General features: G+C 62.4%; 3 protein-coding genes across 10 annotated transcripts; 2 read left to right on the plus strand and 1 right to left on the minus strand.

Moving 5' to 3' along the window:
• The first annotated feature begins 131 nt into the window (after positions 1–131).
• LSM1 (LSM1 homolog, mRNA degradation associated) lies at positions 132–1,609 on the plus strand. 3 transcript variants are annotated; one of them, XM_062015964.1, is made up of 5 exons: positions 132–241; positions 376–444; positions 794–909; positions 1,104–1,276; positions 1,376–1,609. In XM_062015964.1, the coding sequence occupies exons 1-4, from the start codon at positions 196–198 to the stop codon at positions 1,272–1,274; spliced, it is 402 nt and encodes a 133-aa protein (XP_061871948.1). In that variant the 5' UTR covers positions 132–195; the 3' UTR covers positions 1,275–1,276; positions 1,376–1,609. The 3 variants fall into 3 exon arrangements, with proteins under 3 accessions (XP_061871948.1, XP_061871946.1, XP_061871949.1); XM_062015962.1 differs by having other exon boundaries at positions 1,104–1,609; XM_062015965.1 differs by lacking the exon at positions 376–444 and having other exon boundaries at positions 1,104–1,609.
• A 1,154-nt stretch (positions 1,610–2,763) lies between these two features.
• Positions 2,764–12,150, plus strand: STAR (steroidogenic acute regulatory protein). 5 transcript variants are annotated; one of them, XM_062015956.1, is made up of 13 exons: positions 2,764–2,898; positions 4,734–4,854; positions 4,952–5,082; positions 5,180–6,340; positions 6,447–6,509; positions 7,003–7,302; positions 8,244–8,490; positions 8,970–9,083; positions 9,405–9,532; positions 9,613–9,771; positions 10,269–10,453; positions 10,560–10,653; positions 10,730–12,150. In XM_062015956.1, the coding sequence occupies exons 7-13, from the start codon at positions 8,427–8,429 to the stop codon at positions 10,829–10,831; spliced, it is 846 nt and encodes a 281-aa protein (XP_061871940.1). In that variant the 5' UTR covers positions 2,764–2,898; positions 4,734–4,854; positions 4,952–5,082; positions 5,180–6,340; positions 6,447–6,509; positions 7,003–7,302; positions 8,244–8,426; the 3' UTR covers positions 10,832–12,150. The 5 variants fall into 5 exon arrangements, with proteins under 5 accessions (XP_061871940.1, XP_061871943.1, XP_061871944.1 ...); XM_062015959.1 differs by having other exon boundaries at positions 6,139–6,340; XM_062015960.1 differs by having other exon boundaries at positions 6,160–6,340.
• On the minus strand, positions 11,363–19,780 carry ASH2L (ASH2 like, histone lysine methyltransferase complex subunit). Of its 2 annotated transcripts, XM_062015952.1 has the most exons (17): positions 19,698–19,780; positions 19,486–19,555; positions 18,578–18,723; positions 17,961–18,049; positions 17,555–17,649; positions 17,351–17,446; positions 17,043–17,138; positions 16,801–16,876; positions 16,543–16,560; positions 15,167–15,260; positions 14,667–14,884; positions 14,349–14,516; positions 13,446–13,639; positions 12,995–13,087; positions 12,611–12,709; positions 12,284–12,343; positions 11,363–11,759 (listed from the first exon to the last, which is right to left on the minus strand). In XM_062015952.1, exons 4-17 carry the CDS (start codon positions 18,031–18,033, stop codon positions 11,652–11,654), a joined length of 1,488 nt encoding a protein of 495 aa, XP_061871936.1. In that variant the 5' UTR covers positions 18,034–18,049; positions 18,578–18,723; positions 19,486–19,555; positions 19,698–19,780; the 3' UTR covers positions 11,363–11,651. The 2 variants fall into 2 exon arrangements, with proteins under 2 accessions (XP_061871936.1, XP_061871937.1); XM_062015953.1 differs by lacking the exon at positions 16,543–16,560.
• Positions 19,781–20,977: the final 1,197 nt, after the last annotated feature.

Raw genomic sequence — 20,977 nt, forward strand, 5'->3', positions numbered from 1 at the left:
CCCGCCCCTTCCCGCGGCCCCGCCCCTTCCCGCCGCCACGCCGCCCAATCGGCGCCCGCAGCGTCCCGGCGCCGGCCAATCCGCGCCCGCCCCGCGCGCACGGCCGCTGCGGCTTAAAGGGGCCGCGGCGGGGGCGGTTCCGGGGCGGCGGCGGCTCCGGCGCACGGCGGCGCTTCCGCTGCGGGCGGCGCCACCATGAACTACATGCCCGGCACCGCCAGCCTCATCCAGGACATCGACAGTGAGTGCCGCGGGGGCCCCGCCGCGGGGGGCGGCCGGGGAGACCCGCGCGTCGCTGGGGAAGGGGGGGGGAAGGGCGTGCGACTGGCCACGCGTGACCGCGGCTGACCCGGCCCCGCTTTGCTCCTCTCGCAGAGAAGCACCTGGTTCTGCTGCGGGACGGCCGGACGCTCATCGGGTACCTGCGCAGCATCGACCAGTTTGGTACGGGGCGCGGTCGGACGGGGCCCGGGGCTGCAGGAGGCTGGGGCCGGGCTGAGCGGCGAAGGAGGAGCAGCCCAAGCCCCGCCGTGCGCGCTCGCGTGAGCTGCGCGATGCTCCCGCACCCCCGGCGGCTGCGGGGACCGGAGCAGCCCCTTCCCCAGCCGGGCACAGAGCTGGGCTTCTTGGCGGGAGTTTGGGGGGCTTCTTGGCGGGAGTTTGGGGGGCTTCTTGGCGGGAGTTTGGGGGGCTTCTTGGCGGGAGTTTGGGGGGCTCTTGGCGCGAATTCTTCTCTCTAGCTCAAGAACTGAAAGCAACACTGATTTTCTTCTCTCCCTCTGGCTCCTTGCAGCCAACCTGGTGTTGCACCAGACCGTGGAGCGCATCCACGTGGGCAAGAAGTATGGGGACATCCCTCGAGGCATCTTTGTTGTGAGAGGAGAGAACGTGGTTCTGCTGGGAGAAATAGTAAGTAAGCGGCTCCCCAGCTTTCAGGGACTGATCAGCATCGAGAAGGGTCCCCCTCAGCCTCCTCCTCCCCAGGCTGAACAGCCCCAGGTGCCACAGGGATCTTGCCAGGCTTGCGTTGGGAGCCGTCCCACTCCAGAGCCGTGGGGCTCGTCGGCCGTGGCGGTGCTCCAGGGCCTGTTTCTCCCTCGCAGGACCTGGAGAAGGAGAGTGACACACCTCTGCAGCAGGTCTCCATCGAGGAGATCCTGGAGGAGCAGCGTGTGGAGCAACAGGCCAAGCAGGAGTCGGAGAAGCTGAAGGTGCAGGCGCTGAAGGAGCGGGGCCTGTCTGTGCCACGGGCAGACACGCTGGATGAGTACTAGAGGTGCTGCCCCTCGGACCTTCCCCCCATGGCACAGCCAGAGGGGCCTCGTGAGCCTCCTGCACCTGAGCACATCTCTGGAAAGGTGGTTTTTCTTTTCAGGTTGTTTTCTGTGGCACAGATAACTGTTAAAAAGCCCAAATGCTGCCTCATTCCTCCTTGCAGAGAAGGAGAGGCGTTGGGTGCCCTCCGAGGCAGCCGGGGCACTGGGGAGGACCAGCCTTTGTGTTCAGGAGCCAGATCTTCTGGTCCTCTGGGTTTCTTTGCTGCTTCTTCCTCCTCATGTGACTCTGGGAGAGAGTTTTCCTTGACATGTAAATAAATCCTTGATCTGAACAGCGATGGGTTTCCCTGTGTTGGGGACCTGGCGCTTTCCATTCTCTCAGGATGAAACCCTTGTGCCAGCTCCTCATCCTGCTGGGCCCTGTGGCCCACTGGTCCCCCTGCTGTGGGGTGGGCTTGCTCTGAGCAAAAGCTGAAGGATGTGGGGACCTGGATGCTCCTCTACAGCTGAGCCTGCTAATTACCCACTGATGAAGAGCTGCTGGAGCTGGGCAGCCCCTCTGCCCTGGCAGCGTCTCCTCACCTCAGGGCCTTGGAGCAGCTGCTGTGGCTGTGGTAGGCAGAGTTATACAGGCAGAGTGCTTTTGGTTGGAAAAGCCCTTGAAGCTGCTGCAGTCCCAGCCCTCCCCTCACCCTGCCCAGCCCAGCACTGAGCCACGGCCCTCAGCACCTCAGCCCCACAGCTTTGGGATCTCTCCAGAGCTGGGCACTCCGTCAGGGAGCTGCAGAGAGTGCTCTTGTCTCCCCTCAACCTCCTCCAGGCTCAACACCCCCATTCCCTCAGCCCCTCCTCAGCACCCTTGTGCTGCAGCCCCTTCCCCAGCTCTGGCCACGCTGCCGCCCCTCAGTGTCCCTGTGGCAGTGAGTGAGGGACCAGCACTGAGCACAGCCCTGGAGCTGCAGCCTCCCCAGGGCCCAGCACAGGGGCACAATCCCTGCTCTGCTCCTGCTGCCACCCCACTGCTGATCCCAGCCAGGATGCCAATAGCCTCCTTGCCCCACTGGGCACGCTGCTGGCTCCTGTTTGGCCACTGTGCATCAATGGAGCTGTTGGTTGATGCAGAGTTTGGCTTTGGGGAGAAAATGCAGCTTCCCTGTTGTGTTTCCTCGTGGAGGCTCTGGTGGGATGGAGTTTGGTGTCAGAAAAGTCACAAAGAAAGAAATGCTGCTTCTTGCTTGAAGAATTAAACCCCAGCTTCGGGGGGCTGAAACAGCCCGGGGAGGGAGTGGCTGGGGGGGTTGGAGGGGCGATGCTCTTGGTGGTGGGATGAAGGGAAAGGCTGGTCTCGTCTCTGGGAGGAGGAGGAGGAGGAAGGCTGCGGTGCTGCCGGGGCCGGGGGGCTGTCCCTTACATAAACCCGTGACGCCACGGCCGTGACGCAGCCCCGGAGGCGGCCGGTTGCGGCGGGAGGCGCCGGGTCCGGCCCAGGCATGGTGAGGGGGCGGCGGGGCTGCTGCCCGGCCGCTGCCCCCTGCCCCCGGCCGCCCCCACGCCCCCTCCCCCCGCGCCATGGAGCTGGAGAACATGGTGGCCAACACGGTTCTGCTGAAAGCCCGCGAAGGTACCGCTCCCATCCCCGCTCCCCTCCTGCATCCCGCGCCCTCCGCCACGGGACCCCGGGACCCCTCCGTCCGACGTGCGGGAGGGGTCGGTTGGGCTCGTCCCGCTCGGCTCTGCTGGGACCCGGGGCCGGGCCGGGACTCCGGGACGCGGCGCTGAGCGATCCGGCAGCGCTGGAGCTGCCGTTTGCCGTGAGCTGGGAGGGAGCCGGGGCTGCCGGGGCTCGGGACGGCGCTGGGACGGCTCCGGCGGGACGGGGCTCGGCGGAGCTGAACTTTGCCGGTGCCCCGAGGGTTCGGTGCAGGCTCCGGCGGAACGGGCACTGCCGGGAAGAGCACGGCCTTGCCGGGGCAACGCCGGAGCTGCCACCGCCCCGGGAGCTGGGGCGGGGGGCAAAAGGTTCCCCCCTCCGTCCCCTCTCAAAGCGGGGCTCGGCACGGGCTCAGCGCGGGTACCTTTGCTTGCTTTTGGTTTCCTTTGGGAAGCCGCCGTCGTGGCCGCCGAAGCTCTGCGGTGAGGCGGCGGCTCGGGGCGATCGCGGTGTGCCGGGGGAATCCCGGCTTCGCAGAGGTTTGCAGCCGCCGGGGCGGGTGCTGCCGGCAGCGCCGGGGCCGTTGTGGGGGCGGCTCGTGTGCCAGGGCCGGGACGTGCCCGTGCCCCCGCGGAACACGGGGAGTGCTGGCGTTCGGGGAGCTTGGAGAAACCGTGCAGGCGTTCGGAGCGGTGCCCCCTGCTCGGGCTGCACCCGCCTCCCGTCGGGGCTGCACAGCGGCCGCTCACAGGAGCCCGTCCCAGCCGAGCTGCAGCCTGGGACGGGGCTTTGGCCTCGGGGGCTGTGCCGGGGCGGGTTGATGTCCGTGTGTGACGGCGGTGGGAGGTGCGGCGTTTGTTTTGCTTCCTGCAGCAGCCTCGTGGGGTTTCCCAGGGCCCACGCAAACCCCAGGGGCTCGTTTTACCTCTCCTTTGGCATCTCACTGCCCGGCAGGAGCCCCGGGAAGTCCAGGGGAGGGTCGGGTCACTTCCAGGGGGGCTGCAGGAGCCCGAGGAGCCGCGTTCCAGGGCTGTTCCTGCTGGAAGAAGCCACTCGGGGCTGGCAGGAAGCTGCCCCCAGCCCTGCTGCAGCCCCCAGCCCTGCTGCACCCCCAGCCCTGCTGCAGCCCCCAGCCCTGCTGCAGCCCCCAGCCCTGCTGCAGCCCCAGCCCTGCTGCAGCCCCCAGCCCTGCTGCAGCCCCAGCCCTGCTGCAGCCCCCAGCCCTGCTGCAGCCCCCAGCCCTGCTGCACCCCCAGCCCTGCTGCACCCCCAGCCCTGCTGCAGCCCCCAGCCCTGCTGCACCCCCAGCCCTGCTGCAGCCCCCAGCCCAGCGTCCCAGGGGCTCGTCCCAGGGGCTCTCCTGGTGTTCCCATGGCCAGCCCCAGCCCAGAGCCTCGCTGATGTCAGGTCCCTGCAGGGATGACTCCACACACCAAACATCCAGCCCGGGAGGAGCGGCTGCTGCTTTGGGGTCATCCCTCTGCCCCCTCCTTGTCCCCTGAGAGCCCCTGTCCCAGGGAGCAATGGGGTCAGGGCATTGCTCTGGGAGGGATTCTGCACCCACTGGGCTCAGCCTGCCCCAGGTGATACCAAGGGGGTCCTGCTCCTGCCTCAGGGGCCGAGGTTGTGCTTGCCCACACCGTTACGGAGTTGCCCAAAGCCCCGTTGCTGGGGGAGCGCGGCTGCACGTGCGAGCGATGGGTTTTGGGGAGCAGCGGCGGTGGGATGGGGGAAACCCCCAAACCGTGTGGCTCTGCAGGACTGGGCAGCCTGACCTCTGCTCGCTCTCGCCCCTTGGGCTGCAGGAGGTGGTGGCAAGCGCAAAGGCAGGAGCAAGAAGTGGAGGGAGATCCTCAGGTCCCCGCACATCAGCCAATGCGATGAGCTGCGCAAGGGCCTGGGTGAGCCATCCCCTGGCAGAACGAGGTACCGCGGGCTCGGGGATGCTGGCGGCGGGAGGGGGGGTCCTGCCCTGCTCCGGTGCCTGTGCCCAGCCCTGCCTGTGACCTGACTCCTCCCCAAGATGATCGAGACCGAGTGCTTCAAGGACCTCAACGCGTTCGGCCCCAGCGGCAGCCGCTCCCCGACCTGGCCTGGAGGCAGCTGCCCGAGCCCCGCAGGCGCAGCCTCCTGCACCGGCTCTTCCGACGCCGCGTAAGAGACGGGGGAGGGGGGTTGTTTAGGGGAGGGGGCGTGTGAGGGAGGCTCCTCCCAGCTCCCTGCCGCTGCCTCTCTGTGTGCCCCCCCCCAGCCGACCGACCCCGCCGTGGGCAGCGCTGTCCGGCCCCCGCAGCCCGAGCCGGGGAGCTCGCACCCTCCCGCGGCCAACTCCGCCGTCCAGACCTCAGCCCCGGCCCCGTCCAGACCCCTGTCGCCGTCCGGGGGCGGCCGCCACCCCCCCGACCCCCCTCAGGGTGCTCCGGGGGCTCCGGGGGGCCGGTGCAAGCCCAGCGAGCCGCCGGCACACGTGGGCAGGGAGATGGGGCAGAGGCTCCCAGACCCCCAGCAGCTCCCCAGCCCCGTTTCCCCCAGCCCATTCCTGCCCCCACCCCCAGCTGCCCCCATCCAGCCGCAGCCAGGGGAAAGGAATGGGGCAGGGACCTGTTTTTGCTGCGTTTGAGCCTGCTGTGTGACCTCCACGGGCTGGGGGAGGGGGGCTGGGGGTTTATCTGTGCTCCCAGAAACAAAAGCAGCCTTGGAGTGGGGGGAGGGGACACCCTCAGCTCCCCTCAGCCGGCTGCAGCTGCAGGGATGGGGGTCACCCTGACAGTGACCCCCCCAAACCCGGGAGGAACAACCTTCCCACTCCTGCTTCGGCCATGGCAACACACACCAGGCTCAGAGAGGGGATTTGGTGGTGTGGGGCAGCGTGGGGGTCTCTGTGGCCTCACCTGGGGGGTGCCCCAGCAGGGTGCTGGGGGTGCCTGAGCCCCCTCCCCAGCGTGTCTGTGCCCCTGGTGCTTTGGTTGCCCCTCGCTGGGGTTTTGTAGGTTTGTGGCCTGTTGTGGCTGTTTGTTGTGACTTTTTACCTTCAGCACCACGAGGGACAGGGGGTTTTTAAGCTTAAAAGCTGCAAAGGGAGCTGTGTGGTGACCTGGCAGCAGGACAGGGGGTGCTGGGGGGCTGCAGGGGCTTTCTCTGCTGTTTTACCCCCCTGCCCCAGCATTTTCCTCCCTCCTCACTGCCCCATGGAGGGTGCCCATCTTGCAGTGGGGCTGTGCCATCATCCAGGGCATGCCCTCACTCCCAGCACCCCAGCTCAGCAGAGCCCGGCTCAGCACCAGCAGCAGAGGGTCCAGGGTGGGATCCAGGCAGTGCCTGGGGCCTCATCCTGAGCACACAGGGGCTCAGGCAGCCAGACTGGCCCCGCTCCCTCCTGCCCCGATGCAGAGGCACCGTCCCAGAGCCCCAGGTAGGTGCTGGCCCCCGACTCCCAGAGCCCTGATCCCCAGCCCAGCGCTGCGGCTGCCCCCCGGGGCCGTCCCCCACCGGAGGCTGCTGCACCCCTCCCCACACAGGCTCAGCAGAGGGAGCCCGAGGGACCATGTCTGCAGGAGATGCTGAGCTCACATCAGGAGCTGGTGAGGGTCCTGTGGGTGTCCCAGCCAGCCCCCTCCCCGAGCCTTCTGGCTGCCTCTTTGACACGGTGTCACCATCCTCCTGGGCATTTGCCTCTGTGGCTGTCCCCACGTCCCCTCCCGAGGGGTGCAGAGGGGTTTGTGCCCCCCCCAGCCTGTGGATGGAGGAGGGGTGGCTCTGCCCGAGCTGTTTTGGTTCTTCTTCCAAACAACACCGTGTGTGTCCTTGTGCTGAGGCCTTGGCAGAGCTGGGGGGGTCTCCCTGCCACCCCAGTGCCGTGTCCCCCCTCGCCTCGCTGGCAGGGCAAGGGGCTGTGTGGGGCTGGGGGTGATGCACCGTGCCAAGGGGTGTGTGGGGGTCTCACCTGCTCCCCCCTGGGCACCTCAGAGCTCTGTGTGTGCGTGTGTGTGGGACACTCAGGCTGTGAGGCTGGGAGCTCAAAGCAGCAGCTCAGGGGGTTTCAGACCCTCCCTCATTTATCCTCCCCATGTACAGGTACCTGGGGAGCAGCTGGAGGGAGCTCAGGCTGGGGCAGAGCTGCAGCAGCCACCCAGGAGACCCCCTTCAGCACCAGGCAGGGACCAGGAGCACGGCTGCAGCCGGGAACCCCCAGGAACCATCGGGGAAGAGGATGGTGCAGCACCAGCATTGCATCACTGACCTGAACACGAGGGGTCTTCCTGAACACGAGGGGTCTTCCTGAACACGAGGGGTCTTCCTGAACACGAGGGGTCTTCCTGCACGTGCTGGAGGGGCAGCACCTCAGGGAGCAGCAGGATTCTTGCTGGGTGCCAGGTAGGACCCAGATCATCTCCTGGGGGCTGGGTGGGTGGGCTGGGGGAGGTGAGGGGCTCCCTGGGGCTGGTGCAGCGAGTGACTGACCTCCCTCCCCGGGCCAAGTTGTTGCAACAGCCGGGAGGAAGGTCAGGTTCCCCGCAGGAGGGTGCAGGGGCTGACGTCAAAGGAAGCAGCTGGTGATTCACGGGCTGTGGGGAGAGCTGGGCTCAGGGGCCGTAACTCATCCCACAAATGTCATCTCATCCTTGAGCCTTATCGCTGCTCTGCCAGCGCCCACCCTCCCAGCCCAGGGCAGAGCAAGCGGCCTGTGCTGGGGAACGAGGGCTGCAGCCTTCATATGCAGCTTGGCTGGGTGGGTGGGTGCTCTGTGGGGTGAAGAGGGGGGCTGCACCCCCTCCAAAATGCTCCTGTGGGTGCCATGTGCGTGAGGCATCGCTGATGCTCCTACCAGGCACAGCCATCCCAGTGCCCACTGCTCCCACACGTGCCCAGGGGTGCTGGTGGTGCCAGGACATCCTGCTCCGGGGGTTTGGGCTCGTGCATTTGGGCTTTGAGGTGCCACCACGTCAAGTGCTCTGGCATTCGGGGGGAAGGGGCTGTTGCCGTGTCTGCCATTGGGCTGAGCCACGCTCAGGGTGTTCCAGGGCTGGGAGATGGTGCTGCCCATGGCTGTTTCCCCTGTTACTGGTCCCAGTTGGTCGGTACCTGTTGTTACCTGTGGCTGATGGTCCGTGCTGGGGCAGCCGTGCCACGGCCCCCACGTCCGCACCCCGTGGGGTTTGTCCCACAAAGCAGCGCCTGAGCAGGGCAGGGGGAGGCTGTGCCTCGGGCTCGCTGCAGGAGCTGCCTGTGCCCACCGTGGCCGGGCTCCCTCGTGCCAGCGCCACGAGCCTGTGGCCACCCCTCCGTGCGCATCTGCTGGCGCTGACCCCTGGCAGCTGCGCAAGGAGCCCGCGCCTGGCCTTGGCCCCCCGCCCTGCCGTGAGTGACGGCTCTTATCTCGCTGCTGACAAGCCAGCATCCTTCAGCTGCTCTACTTAAGGCTGGGTGCCCGTGGGGCTGGGCCAGAGCAGCCACAGACACAGCCCCCAGCAGCCCAGGGCTCCCAGCACCACGGGAAGATGCTGCCGGCCACCTTCAAGCTCTGCGCTGCCATCTCCCACCAGCACCTGCGCAACGTGACGGGTGAGGGGCTGCGGGAGCTGGGGGGAGCTGGGGAGCCCCTCTGCAGGGGCTGACAGGGCAGGAGGAAGCTGGAGGCTTTGGGGAGCCTCTCCCCACCCTGTTCCGCGGTGGGATTTGTGTTTTACCGTCTCTGGGGGCTGAGGGGGCTGCTGGATGTGAGGGGAGCTACAGGGAACCTCTCACACTTGCAGAAAGCATTTTGTGGTCGTGGCTGAGAGGATTTTGGAGCCTTGTGTTGCATCTCTGCAGCCCTTCCTGATCCGGGTTGCTCCTGGGTGGTGTCTGACTGTCAGCTGGAGGGTGTCTGTCCCAGGGCAGAGTCAGCCAGCGGCTCCCTGTGCCCGAGGGGACTCCAGGGAAGGTGCCACAGAGACTTTCCAATGTCCTACAATTAAATGGGAGCTGGGGAGGAGATGGAACAGCAGCACTTCTGCAGTGCAGTGCCCGGTGTGGGTGAGTGATGTGCTCTCTGCCCCCAGGTCTGAGAAGAAAAGCAGCCGTGGCCATCAGCCAGGAGCTCAGCAAACTCTCCTGCCACAGCCCCGGCCCCGGCACGTGGATTAACCAGGTCCGCAGACGAAGCTCCTTGCTCAGTAAGTGACCAGCTGCAGGGGGATCTCTGTCTCCCAGGATGGGACCAGCTGCAGGGGGGTCTCTGCCTCCCAGGATGGGACCAGCTGCAGGGGGTCTCTGCTCCTGCCTCCAGGGATGGGACCAGCAGGGCAGAGGGCTCGGGAGAGTGGTTGGAGCAGAACCTGCTCCGAGGTGCTGCCTGTGCTCTGCTGAAGGGCAAAAGGCAGGGCAGCAGCGGGGTTGTGTTTTGCAGCCTGTCAGAGCTCAGAGAGTGTCTGAGGCCCTTCCAGCCTCCACCAGTCAGGGATTCTGGGTGATGCTGGGGCTTTGCTCCTGCACAGGCTCGAGGCTGGAGGAGAAGCCCTTCAGCGAGATGGAAATGTCTTACATCAAGCAAGGAGAGGAAGCCCTCCAGAAATCCCTCAGCATCCTCGAGGACCAGGATGGCTGGAAGACAGAAACCATGGTGGTGGGTGCTCAGCTGGGCAGCAGGAGGCCGTGTTCCTCCTGGAGCAGGGGTGGGGTTAATCCTGCCTTCCCCCTCCGCAGCGCAACGGGGACAAGGTGCTGAGCAAGGTGCTGCCGGACGTGGGGAAGGTGTTTCGGCTGGAGGTGGTGGTGGATCAGCCCCTGGACGCCGTGTACAGCGAGCTGGTGGATAACATGGAGCAGATGGGAGACTGGAACCCCAACGTGAAGGAGGTCAAGGTAGGAAGTGCTCTCAGCCCCGGGCTTCACACACACAGAGGAAGCTGGACTTTGCTGTCAGCTGCAGGGAGGCTGTGGAGGCTCCTGCTGGGGAGGTTTCCAAACCCACCTGGACTCGTTCCTGTGCCCCCTGAGCGAGGGGCACCTGCTGTAGCAGGGGCTGGGGCTGGCTGAGCTCTGCAGGTCCTTTCCAGCCCCCACCATGCTGGGAGTCTGAGCCCTGCTCAGTTTGCACAGGGATGGGAGGACAGAGCACAGTACCCCAGCAGGCAGGGAAGAGCGTTTTGCTATTCCACAGCTTGTCTGGGAGAAGAAAAGCAAGAAGAGACTTTCCCCTGTGCAGGTATCAAGAGCTCATGGTCTGTGTAGGGTGAAGCAGAGCTTTGCCGTTAATCCCCCTCTCTCTCACCCCCTGAGCGTCTCTGTTTGAGCCCTAATCCCACCTTTTACCTCCGAGGCCTTCAGCTGGTGATGAGCATTAATTCTCCACCTCTCAGATCCTGCAGAGGATTGGCAAGGACACGGTGATCACGCACGAGAAGGCAGCAGCAGCCCCCGGGAACATCGTTGGGCCGCGGGACTTCGTGAGCGTGCGCTGCTCCCGGCGCCGCGGCTCCACCTGCGTGCTGGCCGGCATGGCCACGCAGCACCGCGCCATGCCCCAGCAGGACGGCTTCGTCAGGTCAGCGCCGCCACCCGGGGCAGCAGCTCTGCCCGAGGGAGCCCCTGCCCGGGAGGCTGTGCTGGAGGGTGAGGCTGTGTGTGTGTGTGCTCCTGTCCCCTCGCAGAGCGGAGAACGGCCCCACGTGCATGGTGCTGCGCCCGCTGCCCGGCAGCCCCTCGCAGACCAAGCTCACCTGGCTCCTCAGCATCGACCTCAAGGTGGGTCAAGCTGCTGCCCCACGGGGCTGGCGGGAGCTGAGCTGGGTGCTCACGGGCTCTGTTTGCTCCTCTGCAGGGCTGGCTCCCCAAGAGCATCATCCACCAGGTTCTGTCCCAGACGCAGATGGATTTCGCCAACCACCTCCGGCAGCGCCTGGCCCAGGCTGGGACCTGCTGAGGGGCTGGGGCAGGGGCAAAGGGGGCTGGGCTGAGGCAGAGCTAACGAGCCCAGGGCTGGAGTAGGAGACACCACTAATTAACGGGGTTTCAATGAAGAAAGCAAGCTTGCTTTGTTGAAACTGGTGAGTGGGGTGCAGGGCCCTGCCTGGGCCTCTGCTCCTGGGCAAAGGCAGGACCAAAACCTCTATTTATTTCAATTAATAAATAAAGCTTTAATTAGTGATGTCTGCTAGTAAAGGCCTTGGGGGGCATTAGTTATTAGGGACCTGACCCACCCCAGGCCTGACACCTCCCTCTCCTCCCCAGCCACAGCCCAGCCCTCCACCTTTTATTCCCTTCCCCTGAAGCAGCTCTAATTTATTTTTCCCCTGCACAGACAAAGTGCCCCGTTATTTATTCCCTGGGAAGCTCTGCAGGGGGGGCAGAGGCAAGAGGGGCCCTGGAGCTTCAGCTTGTGAGCTCCACTGTGAGGCCAGGTGGAGTGTAAATCCCCTTCATCACAAAGCATAAGACAGAAAACAAACAACAGTAGGAGTTAAAAGCCTTTATTCTTAAACTGATGTCCAGGCTGGGGCAGGGAAGGGAGAAGTTCAGTCTGACAGGCAGTGGCCCAGTTCCACCACCACCCCTGGGGCTGGAAGCTGCTCCCAGGTTCTGGATCCCGCTGCAGCACGGGAGATGAGACCCCAAGCCTCGTGTTCCCAGCCCTGTAAGAGCTGCTGCAGGCTCCCAGAGCTCCTCTGCAGGTTCCTCTGACAGACAGCACAGCCCAGGCTGGCCCCTGAGGCCCAGGATGGCCCCCCCAGGCCCAGCTCTGGCTACGGCTCCCAGGGGGGGCTTCGCCTCCCATCCACCTCTGTCTCCACGTGGTAGAGGACGTCGGCCAGCGTGTGCTCCACCACAGCCCCCCAGCCCATGTCACTCATCTGCAGGGAAAGGGGAGGCAGGCAGGGAGCTGTGAACATGGGCAGAGCAAAACCAGCCCTGTCCTACAGCTCTGGGGGGGGAAAAAGGAGTCCCAGCACAGTGGGGGCTGGAAGGACCCTGCAGAGCTCACCCAGCCCCTGCTCAAGCAGGTTCCCCTGGCTCAGGGGGCACAGGAACATGTCCAGGTGTGTTTGGGAACCTCCTGAGAAGGAGCCTCCACCCCCTCCCTGGGCAGCCTGGGCCAGGGCTCCCTCATCTTTACAAATAAAGAAGTTTTTCCTTGTATTTAAGTGGGACTTGTTGTGTTCCAGCTCATGTCCATCACCCCTTGTCCTGGCACCGGCCTCCCCAGAACAAAGACCACCCACCCTTTAGGTACCTGTATGTATTTGTACATACAAGCCCAGTGCAAAGAGGACAGAGAAGGGCTGGCTCTAAATCAGCTCCCACCACCAGACTCAAATCTCAGCCACCTCTTGTGGCAAGGGAGGGGGGACATGGGCAAAACGCTGCCCTCACTCACCGGGCGGTAAGTGATGTCTCGGGGGGGGTACTTGAAGTATGGCCCAAAGTTTATAGAGACCTGGGGAAGACACGAGATCAATGCAAAACAACCAAAACAAAGCCCAAGAAAAACACAGAAAATCCCCCAGAGCCACACCAGTTCCTTTACCCTCCAGCCCCCAGCCCCACCTGCTCCTGTGAACAACCCCCCTGGGCAGGGAAGGAGGGGATTGCTCACCCCAGGCACAGCAGCACTGTGCCTCCCCTCTCCCTCCTGCCCTCACTGCCAGCTCCCAGAGTTCCCAGCCCCTCAGCCCTGGGCCCCCTGTCCCGTTGCCTTTCTCACTGTGCAGCCTTTGTACAGCGAAATGGCAGGAAAGTAAACTCCTTCGAAGATGTCCTTGAAGGCAACTCCTTGGCTGGCGCCGTTCTTGAAGAATATGATCTGCCGAGGCAAAGCAGAGGTGGTGCTGGTTCCCCACTGCTGCTGCTGACTTGCACAGCCCTGCTGGAGTGGCAGCTTGTGCCAGGGCCCCTCCCCTGCTGCAGCCACAGCACTGACTGAGCTGATGGGATAAATTCCCATTTCTTGGTGCTTTAATAAAAGTTTTCTGGATTCCAATAAAAAAGACCCTAAAAATCAGCTGCTCTTTGTGCTCATCAAATGCAGGTGAGTGATCCCTGCAGCAAGGAGCTCTCTCTCCTCCTGAGGCTCTGGGTCCTGGCTCACCTGGCTGCCCGGTGCTTGCTTCAGGCTCTTCTCTGCTTTGTCCACAAAGTCCTTCTCTTCAAAGTACAAGTAGCTTTTGAACTTGATCAAAGCCTGCAAGGTGAGCAAGCAACAGTGTGAGCAAAACAACTGGTACCTTTATCAGAGCAGGGCAGACACAGTTCTGACAGCACCTGTGAAGGGTCATTCCCACATCTCACATGTTTTAACAACCAGGAGGGGAAGGGAAGGTGAAAGGACCTGGAGGCACCCTCAGCGTGTGGCCCCTGCAGAGCTTCCCCTTGCAGGACCTCAGGGACGTTCTGGTTTCCTTGAGATTAAAGTTTTGGACCCCTCTGCCACGGCCCACCCAGGAGGAACCCAGGGGCAGGAGGGAGAGGACACATTCAGAGGCTGGAGCACCCTCTTTTCCTCTTGTCCCCCTCACCCCACTGTGACCCCAACACCTCACCTTGTCCTTGTAGGTGTCAGGCAGCGATTTGGCAGTCTCAGTGTCCTCAGGAAGGCTGATGTAGAAGCCCAGGATGTCCCCCTGGCCATAGCCACAGGAGTAGTGCTTCCCTATGGACTGGTGGAACTTTGTGCCCTTCTTGCTGCGCCAGGAGTAGCTGAACTTGTCATATCCCAGTGGGGCCTGGAGGTTCCCTGCAGGGAACAATGGTCCTCGGTGAGCAGGAGCAGAGAGGCAGCACCTCTGCATCCTGCTGACCCTGGGGCAGAAATGACAATCAGCTCATGAATACAAGTGCCATCAATACAAACATGCTGGCTGTGGGGTTAAGCAAACAGCATAAAGGCTCCTGGAACAAGAACAGAAGATAAAAGGGACTGGAATACCAGGAAAGGCTGTGGGACCTGGGGCTGCTCAGCCTGGAGAAGGCTGAGGGGGGCCCTTATCAACACTGATCAGTCCCTAAATGGTGTGTGGTGGCCAGTGACAGGACAAGGGGCTACAGGCACAAGCTGGAACACAAAAACTTCCACTTAAATACAAGGAAAAATTTCTTTATTGTAAGGGTGAGGGAGCCCTGGCCCAGGCTGCCCAGGGAGGGGGTGGAGGCTCCTGCTCGGGAGGTTTCCAACCCCACCTGGACACGTTCCTGTGCCCCCTGAGCCAGGGGAACCTGCTTTGGCAGGGGCTGGGTGGGCTCTGCAGGGCCTTTCCAACCCTTCTGTGATGCTGTGAACCACCCAGAGTGTGGCTCTGCAGTGTTTAGATCACCTGCAGAAGGAGCTTCCCTTTCAGAGAGGGAGCTGAAGATGACTTACTCTCCTTAGGTCTATGTTACTTGGGCAATCAACATGGGAATCAATCGGGATCCACTGCTGGGAAGTATGTGGTGGGATGACTTACCTAATGGCTGTGACCAGCCTAATCTGGCAGCTGTGTCTGGAGGCATCTCATCCATGGAGATCTCGAAGTACCAGGCTCCTTTGCGCACGCCGTGGGAGGCTCGGACCATGGAGTAGCCCTTCTCCCCGACCACAGTCAGCCTGTCGTCAGAAATCTTTAACTGAGGAGCTGCAGGAGACAAGAGGAGGTGCCACTTGTGATTTCTAACGTGGGCTTGACGCCAAGAGGCAAAGGGAACACACAGGAGGGGATGTAACTTGTCCATCTCTGGGAGCAATTAGGTCTGGAAGGTCGCCGAGGGCCACGCGGGCTCCGTACCTCGGTCGTGCAGGGCCAGCAGGACACGCTCGTAGAGACAGGCTCTGTAGAGATCCCCAGGAATGGGCTTTCCTGCCCAGCAATCCAGCTCCAGTTTCTCAGGGTCAGGTGCATGGGGGTCAGGCTCAGCCAGGATGTAGCGATACCCGTCCTTGTTGAAGGGGTGCTCCAGAGGGTAGCCGTGGGGCGGCAGGCGCTGAGCCGAGAACAGCGGGTCGCTGAAACACAGGGGCTGCAGGTTGGCAGCTGGTGGTGGCTGTGGCTCAGCCACAAATCAAGCCAGGATAACCCTGGCTGGGAGCTGTTCCTGCCAGGCTCAGGGCCTGTGCCCTGCTTTGCCTCCCAGAGCCCACGTCAAGTGAGCACACGCTCACTCACCCACTTGGAATCACCTCAGCAGTGACATCACGGGGTTATGGCTCCATTCCCCACACATCCACCAAGGGCAGACAGACAGCAGGCTGCTCACAGCATCAGCATCACCTCCTCTTCCCTCTTACCTCCTGGTTTTCTTGGCTGTGCCCGTGGTGCCTCCGTCCTGCTGCTTGCGCTTGGCTCCCCGGCCCTTGCCGCTGCCTCCTGCTGCCATTCCCCCTGCCACAGAGACCACAAGGGCTGTTACACGGGCCCAGGGCTCAGAGCCCACCAGTGTGGAATCTCCACAGGCAGAAATGGCCAAATTCAGCTCAGTTTTTGAGCTCATGTACCCTCTCCCACAGCAAAACAGACTTTACCAGCCAGGAGCACAAAAGGCACAGCTTTTCTGTGGCTCCTCGACTCCTGCAAGGCCTAAATGGCAAGTGGAAGCCACCTGAGACTCATCAGCCAGGTGAGCTCAGCCCAGGCTTTAAGGTGAGAATTAAGAGTCTTTTCTACCATGGAAACATCTGCAAGCCTTGGGATCTGCTTTGACAGCATCATTATTTGCCTTCACGGAGATCCCAGTCACAGCTCAAGCCTGGTTTCTGCAGAAGCAGCAGAGAAAGCCCAAACCACAGCACACAGCACCAGAGAAGTGCTCCAGCACCAACAAGCCATAAGCACTTCACTCTCAACTCCCTATCCATAAAACAAAAGCACACCTAAAAGTCAAGGGGAAACAGAAAGCCATCGAGGTGTTTCTCTTCAGTATGAGCAGCAGCAGGACTGAGCAGTGCATCATTCCATGGGACAGCACACAGGGGTTTTCACCCGTGAACAGAAGCGTGGCACAGGGAAAGCCTCGTGGCAAACAATGAAGCTGCTATCAGGATGAGGTTTTGGACACATTACACTGCTGAAATGCAGGTTACCATCACACTGCTGATATGGGAGGAAAGCAACAGAGCTCTTCCACACTGCAGATAAACACCTTCAAGAACCACACACTGGGCTGGAACTAAACATGTAGTCAGCTTGGATATACCAGCATTGCCCTTAGGCTGGAAGGGGCTCCAGCCATCGAACACCATGTTCTGCCCCAACGTGATGTGAGCTGAGCTGCACTCACTGGGTTTAGGGCAGAGAAGCACTGAGGCTCTTCCCTTGCCTGAACAACCACTGCATCATCCCAGCTGGCAGACCCAACCACTCCTCCAGGCACCAAGGTTGCAAAGGACAGTCTCAGCCAAATGACACAAAGCAAAAACAAGGAGAAGTGGAAATGAACCTTTAAACCAGCCAAGTGGGGCAGAACATGGCAATTCAAAGCTTCTATCTGCTAGAGATTAAGGAGTGGAACTGCTGGGCTGCTGGAAGCTACGACTGCAATGGCATCAGGGCACGCTGGGGGTTTCTGACTGACTGTAGCCTCTAAGGTAACTGAGCCAGAAAACAAAAAGGAAAGCTTTGCAAACACCAATACTTAAGTTTTAGAAGCTGAAAGGTAAATATTCACCTCCCAAAGAGGCTCCACCTGCAAGAACAGAAGCGGCACCACGTGTTTGTCAATCTTCCAGAGGGGAAACAAAACACAACCAAGCGCGTGAAACGGACACAGCAGCAGCCTCAGAGACCCCCAGACACCCCCTGCTGGGGGCTGAGTGCTCCCTCAGCTCACAGGACAGCTTTCACTGCAGCATCTCACACGGCACCGAGGCCGTGTGGGGCAAACGCAGCCGAGTGCCCACTCCCCAGAGCCCCAGCGGGAACTTGCCATTCAAGCTTCCGCTGGTGGACACGGCGCTGCTCTGCTTCTGGTTATCGTAGGCAGGGCCGATATTGGCCAGATCCTGAGAGAGACACAAAGCCCAGGCTCAGTAAAACTCACCCCTCCCTGTGTCAACTCAGCCCTGGGGAGCTGCAGCGCTCGGCCAAGCTCTATATTGACGGAGCCTAAGGCAGCAGCAAGAAGAGCCCCCACCCCATCCTCCTGAACCCCCATCTGCAGTGACATACTTGGTCCAGGAGTCCAAACTTGGGGTAATCCTCTTCTGGGTCTTTACTGCCTGGGTCTGGGTGCTCCTTCACCAAGAACACATCTCTCTCTTTACACTGAAACAGGGTGGGAGCTGCAGTTACACAGAGTCAGATCATCCCAGGTTCATTAACAAGCGTTTAGATCTCTCTGTTCACCTTGTGGCACTGACACCAGCTCCACAGGGAGCACCAGGACCTTCACCATTGAGCTCTCAGCAAACTCAAATGCCAGGACAACTGTGCCACCTGCAGAAACCCCCCCCCAGGGTTCACCCCCAAACACCCACCATGGTTTTGACGATGTTATTAGGCCAGGTCATCTTCCCAGGCCTCTGCCGTGTGGTCATGCACTCCCAGTACTTATCAATGAAGGGGATAATGTCCTGGGAGAAAAGACAAAGCCCCAGGTGTGGGTCTCAAAGCCTCGCTGCCAGCCCTTGCATTTGCTGCTGCCTGAAAGCACAGCCTCAAGGATCTGCCTGCAGCAGCACCTTATCTTTGGAGAACATGGTTTTCGGGTGCTCGTCCTGTGTCCTTGACTGCCACGTTAAGTTGGCCAGAGCACTAAGGCACATCTCCTTGAGATCTGGGAAAACAAAAACACAGCCAGAGCTGCAAGGGCCCTTCGTGGGGAAGATGAAACACACACAACTCCCCGCTGCAGGCAGCCACCAAACCCTTCAGGGCTCCCAGCCCCTCTCAGCAGCCCCTCACACCCTCTTTAACCACATAGAGAAGTTGTTCTCTGTTTTAAGGACAAAGCCACACATCTGTGGCTAATACAGGATTCCTGGGGGTCCCAGCAGAACCCTCCCACCCCCACTTCAGGTAGAACCAAGCCTCTGGGATTCTCTGGCAGGACATTCCAACCACTGGGGTTTTTTTCCCCACACTTACTTGCTTGTTTCCTTAGGAAATACGTGTTGCCGCTGTGATGGCAAACGTTGCAGTGGAAGCTGTAGTTGGTCATGAAGGGCAGGCAGGAGCTGGAGAAGGACACAGCCATTGGTTAGTTCCTTACTACATGGGCTTAAGGAATGAACTACATCAGGGCAAGAAACTGATCCCTCTCTCTTTCTCTCTACAATCATGAATTACAAGCTCGGTGGCATTTTTGGCCAGTGAGGTTTAGCATCAAGAGAAGCCACAGAGCCCCTGAGAAGTGAGACAAGGCTCTTCCCCTGGCTTCAGGGAAGCCTTGAAATTCATGCAGCAAAATAAGAGGCAACAAGTCAGAGGCTCAGAGAGCTCCATGTGAGCCAGTGAATCTGGGAGCCCAGAGTACTTCTCAGGGCCAAGACACTCTCCAAAAAGCAAACACTTCACGAGCAGGGCCAGTGCCATGGAGGTTCCAGAGAGCAGGCTGAACTTGCTCTCCACCAACAACAAAAGATTTACCCCACACCAGGTTTCCAAGCATCCAAGGAGCCCCACAGGGTCCTGGTCCTTGGGAGCTGCCCCTCCAAACCCTGCTGCTTGTGCAGCCCAGTCCCCGCGCCCAGGAGCCGACTCACGTGGTGTCGATGCCGAAGGTGTCGGCCGTGAACCATTTGGTGCAGATGCCGCACTGCAGCTCGATCTCGCCCAGCTGCCGCCCGTTCTCCTCGTCCACCGAGCCCCCCTGAGCCTCCAGAGCTTCTGAGGTGTCCCCAGCAGCCTCCTGCAAGCAGAGCACATCAGCCAGGCCGGGCTGCCTTCAGACAGCGGCTCAGGCAGACAGCACAGCGGCTTCCTGCAGTAACCTGTCGCTGCAAGAGCAGTCAGAGGGATGTTTTCTGCCCCTCTCCCACAGATGCAGCCGTGCTGTGAGTGAGCTGGAACTGCCAGCTACAGGGGTGAAGGTTTTATTCCCCCACCAGCTCCTTAAAGAGCTGAAACTGGAGCCAGCAGGGTGGAAAGCCCTTTATATCTGAACCACAGGAACATGCTCAGACCTTACTTTTTGGGTAAGCCCCTCCTCACCTCCTGTGTCTTCACCTTACCCACGAGGGAGTAACCTTAGTAAACTGCAGATGTTCATCAGCCCTGACACACCAGCCACTGATAAGCACAAACATTTTACCCTGCCCCTTGTCTATCCCACAGGACCTGAGGCTGTCTCCTACCATCGCCTCTCCCCATCATCTGTGCCAAGATCCTTAATAAACACAAACCCTTTGGGATAATGTGCTGGTGGTGATGGGGGAAACCCCTCAAACGGGAGACGAGAGAGGGCTGGCAGCAGGGACAAGGCTGCACAGACCCCCAGGAGGGACCAGCAGCTTCCCAGCCCGGGATGCCGGGCTCTCAGACCCACGCAGGCTGCACCACACGGACACACCGAGACCTGGCAGCGAGGGGGTCCGGGCAGCACCCTCCCACGGGGCTGCTCGGGCGTCCTGTGGCCGCCTCCTTCCCCGTCACCCCGTGCCCAGACACCCACCAAGGGCTCCTTCCCGTTGGCAGACTCCGTCTCCAGCGCCGCGCCGACATCGACCACGGCGGCATCGGCCCTGTGACAGCAAAGAGCAGCCGCAGCGCTGAGAGGGGCGGCGCAGACCCGCAGCGCGCCGCGGGAGGCCGCGGGGACGCCCCGGCCAGGCCCGGGCGCGAAGGCAGCGCGGCCACGGCGGGGGAACGAGGGACGGAGCGTACCCGGGCTCGGCGTCGGCGGCGCCCGGCTCGGGGGGCAGCGGCGGCTCGGCCGCGGGAGGCTCCGGGGCGGGCTCGGTGCCGTCGGCGGCCGCGGCCCCGGGTCCGGCCGCGCTTGGGGCCGCCGCCATGTCCGAGCGCGGCGCCGCTCTCGCGAGGCTCCGGCGCTGCAGCCGGCGCGGCCGCGGGCGGGACCGGAGCGCACGGAGCGGCGCCACCTGGCGGCGGCCGCGGGCAGCAACGCGAGCGGGAGCACCCCCCCCCCGTGACGTCACCCAGCGCCGCCGTGACGTCATCCGCCGAAGCCTGAGAGATGGGCGCGGGGTTTGTAACGGACCCCGCGGAGAACACGCCGGGGCACAGCACATGTCGGGACACAGCACATGTCGGGACACAGCGCATGTCGGGATGCAGCACACAGGGCACAGCACACGTCGGGATGCAGCACACAGGGCACAGCACACGTCGGGATGCAGCACACGTCGGGACACAGCACATGTCGGGACGCAGCACATGTCGGGACACAGCACACGTCGGGACACAGCGCACGTCGGGATGCAGCACACATCGGGACACAGCACATGTCGGGACACAGCACATGTCGGGATGCAGCACACATCGGGACACAGCACACGTCGGGACACAGCACACGTCGGGACACAGCACACGTCGGGACATAGCACACATTGGGGCAACAGCACACCTTGAGGCACAGCACATATCAGGACACAGCACACGTCGGGACACAGCACACGTCGGGACACAGCACACGTCGGGACACAGCGCATGTCGGGACACAGCACATGTCGGGACACAGCACATGTCGGGACACAGCACACATCGGGACACAGCACATGTCGGGACACAGCACATGTCGGGATGCAGCACATGTCGGGACACAGCACACGTCGGCTGCATCTGGTGCGTCGCGGGACGGGCGGGTTCCGCCTGCAGAGCCGCGGGCTCCTCTGTGGCCGGCGCCGCTCCCGAGCGGGGTCCCGTTTGCCCCTCGGGACGGAGCAGCGCCGCCCCGCGCTCCTCTGTGAAAGCCTCTCGCTGGGAGGGCCGGCGGGGACCCCCCAGCTCGGCCCCTCACACCGCCGGGGGTCGGGCACAGCTGTGTGAGACCTCCCGACTGCCCGGCCATGTGTCCCTGTGTCCCCAGCGCAGCCCCCGCGGAAGGCTCCCTGCAGAGGGGCTCAGCTGCCGCGTCCCTCTGCCGCAGCCGCATCGCAGCCCCCCGAGGCTGGTCCTCAGGCAAAGCCCACCCAGAACAGCGCCGT

The sequence above is a fragment of the Colius striatus genome, chromosome 27 (assembly GCF_028858725.1).
Source record: "Colius striatus isolate bColStr4 chromosome 27, bColStr4.1.hap1, whole genome shotgun sequence".
Classification (NCBI taxonomy): Eukaryota; Metazoa; Chordata; class Aves; order Coliiformes; family Coliidae; genus Colius; species Colius striatus.

Coding starts and splice junctions, on each gene's coding strand:
- STAR (XM_062015958.1), top strand. CDS start 8,427: ATGCTGCCGGCCACCTTCAAGCTCTGCGCTGCCATCTCCCACCAGCAC. Junction 9,084..9,404: donor CAGACGAAGCTCCTTGCTCA/GTAAGTGACCAG, acceptor GCTCCTGCACAG/GCTCGAGGCTGGAGGAGAAG. Junction 9,533..9,612: donor GGAAGACAGAAACCATGGTG/GTGGGTGCTCAG, acceptor CCCCCTCCGCAG/CGCAACGGGGACAAGGTGCT.
- ASH2L (XM_062015952.1), bottom strand. CDS start 18,033: ATGACCAACTACAGCTTCCACTGCAACGTTTGCCATCACAGCGGCAAC. Junction 16,877..17,042: donor AGTTTGGACTCCTGGACCAA/GTATGTCACTGC, acceptor TGTCTCTCTCAG/GATCTGGCCAATATCGGCCC. Junction 13,640..14,348: donor AGGCTGGTCACAGCCATTAG/GTAAGTCATCCC, acceptor TGTTCCCTGCAG/GGAACCTCCAGGCCCCACTG.
- LSM1 (XM_062015962.1), top strand. CDS start 196: ATGAACTACATGCCCGGCACCGCCAGCCTCATCCAGGACATCGACA. Junction 242..375: donor CCTCATCCAGGACATCGACA/GTGAGTGCCGCG, acceptor CTCCTCTCGCAG/AGAAGCACCTGGTTCTGCTG. Junction 910..1,103: donor TGGTTCTGCTGGGAGAAATA/GTAAGTAAGCGG, acceptor TCTCCCTCGCAG/GACCTGGAGAAGGAGAGTGA.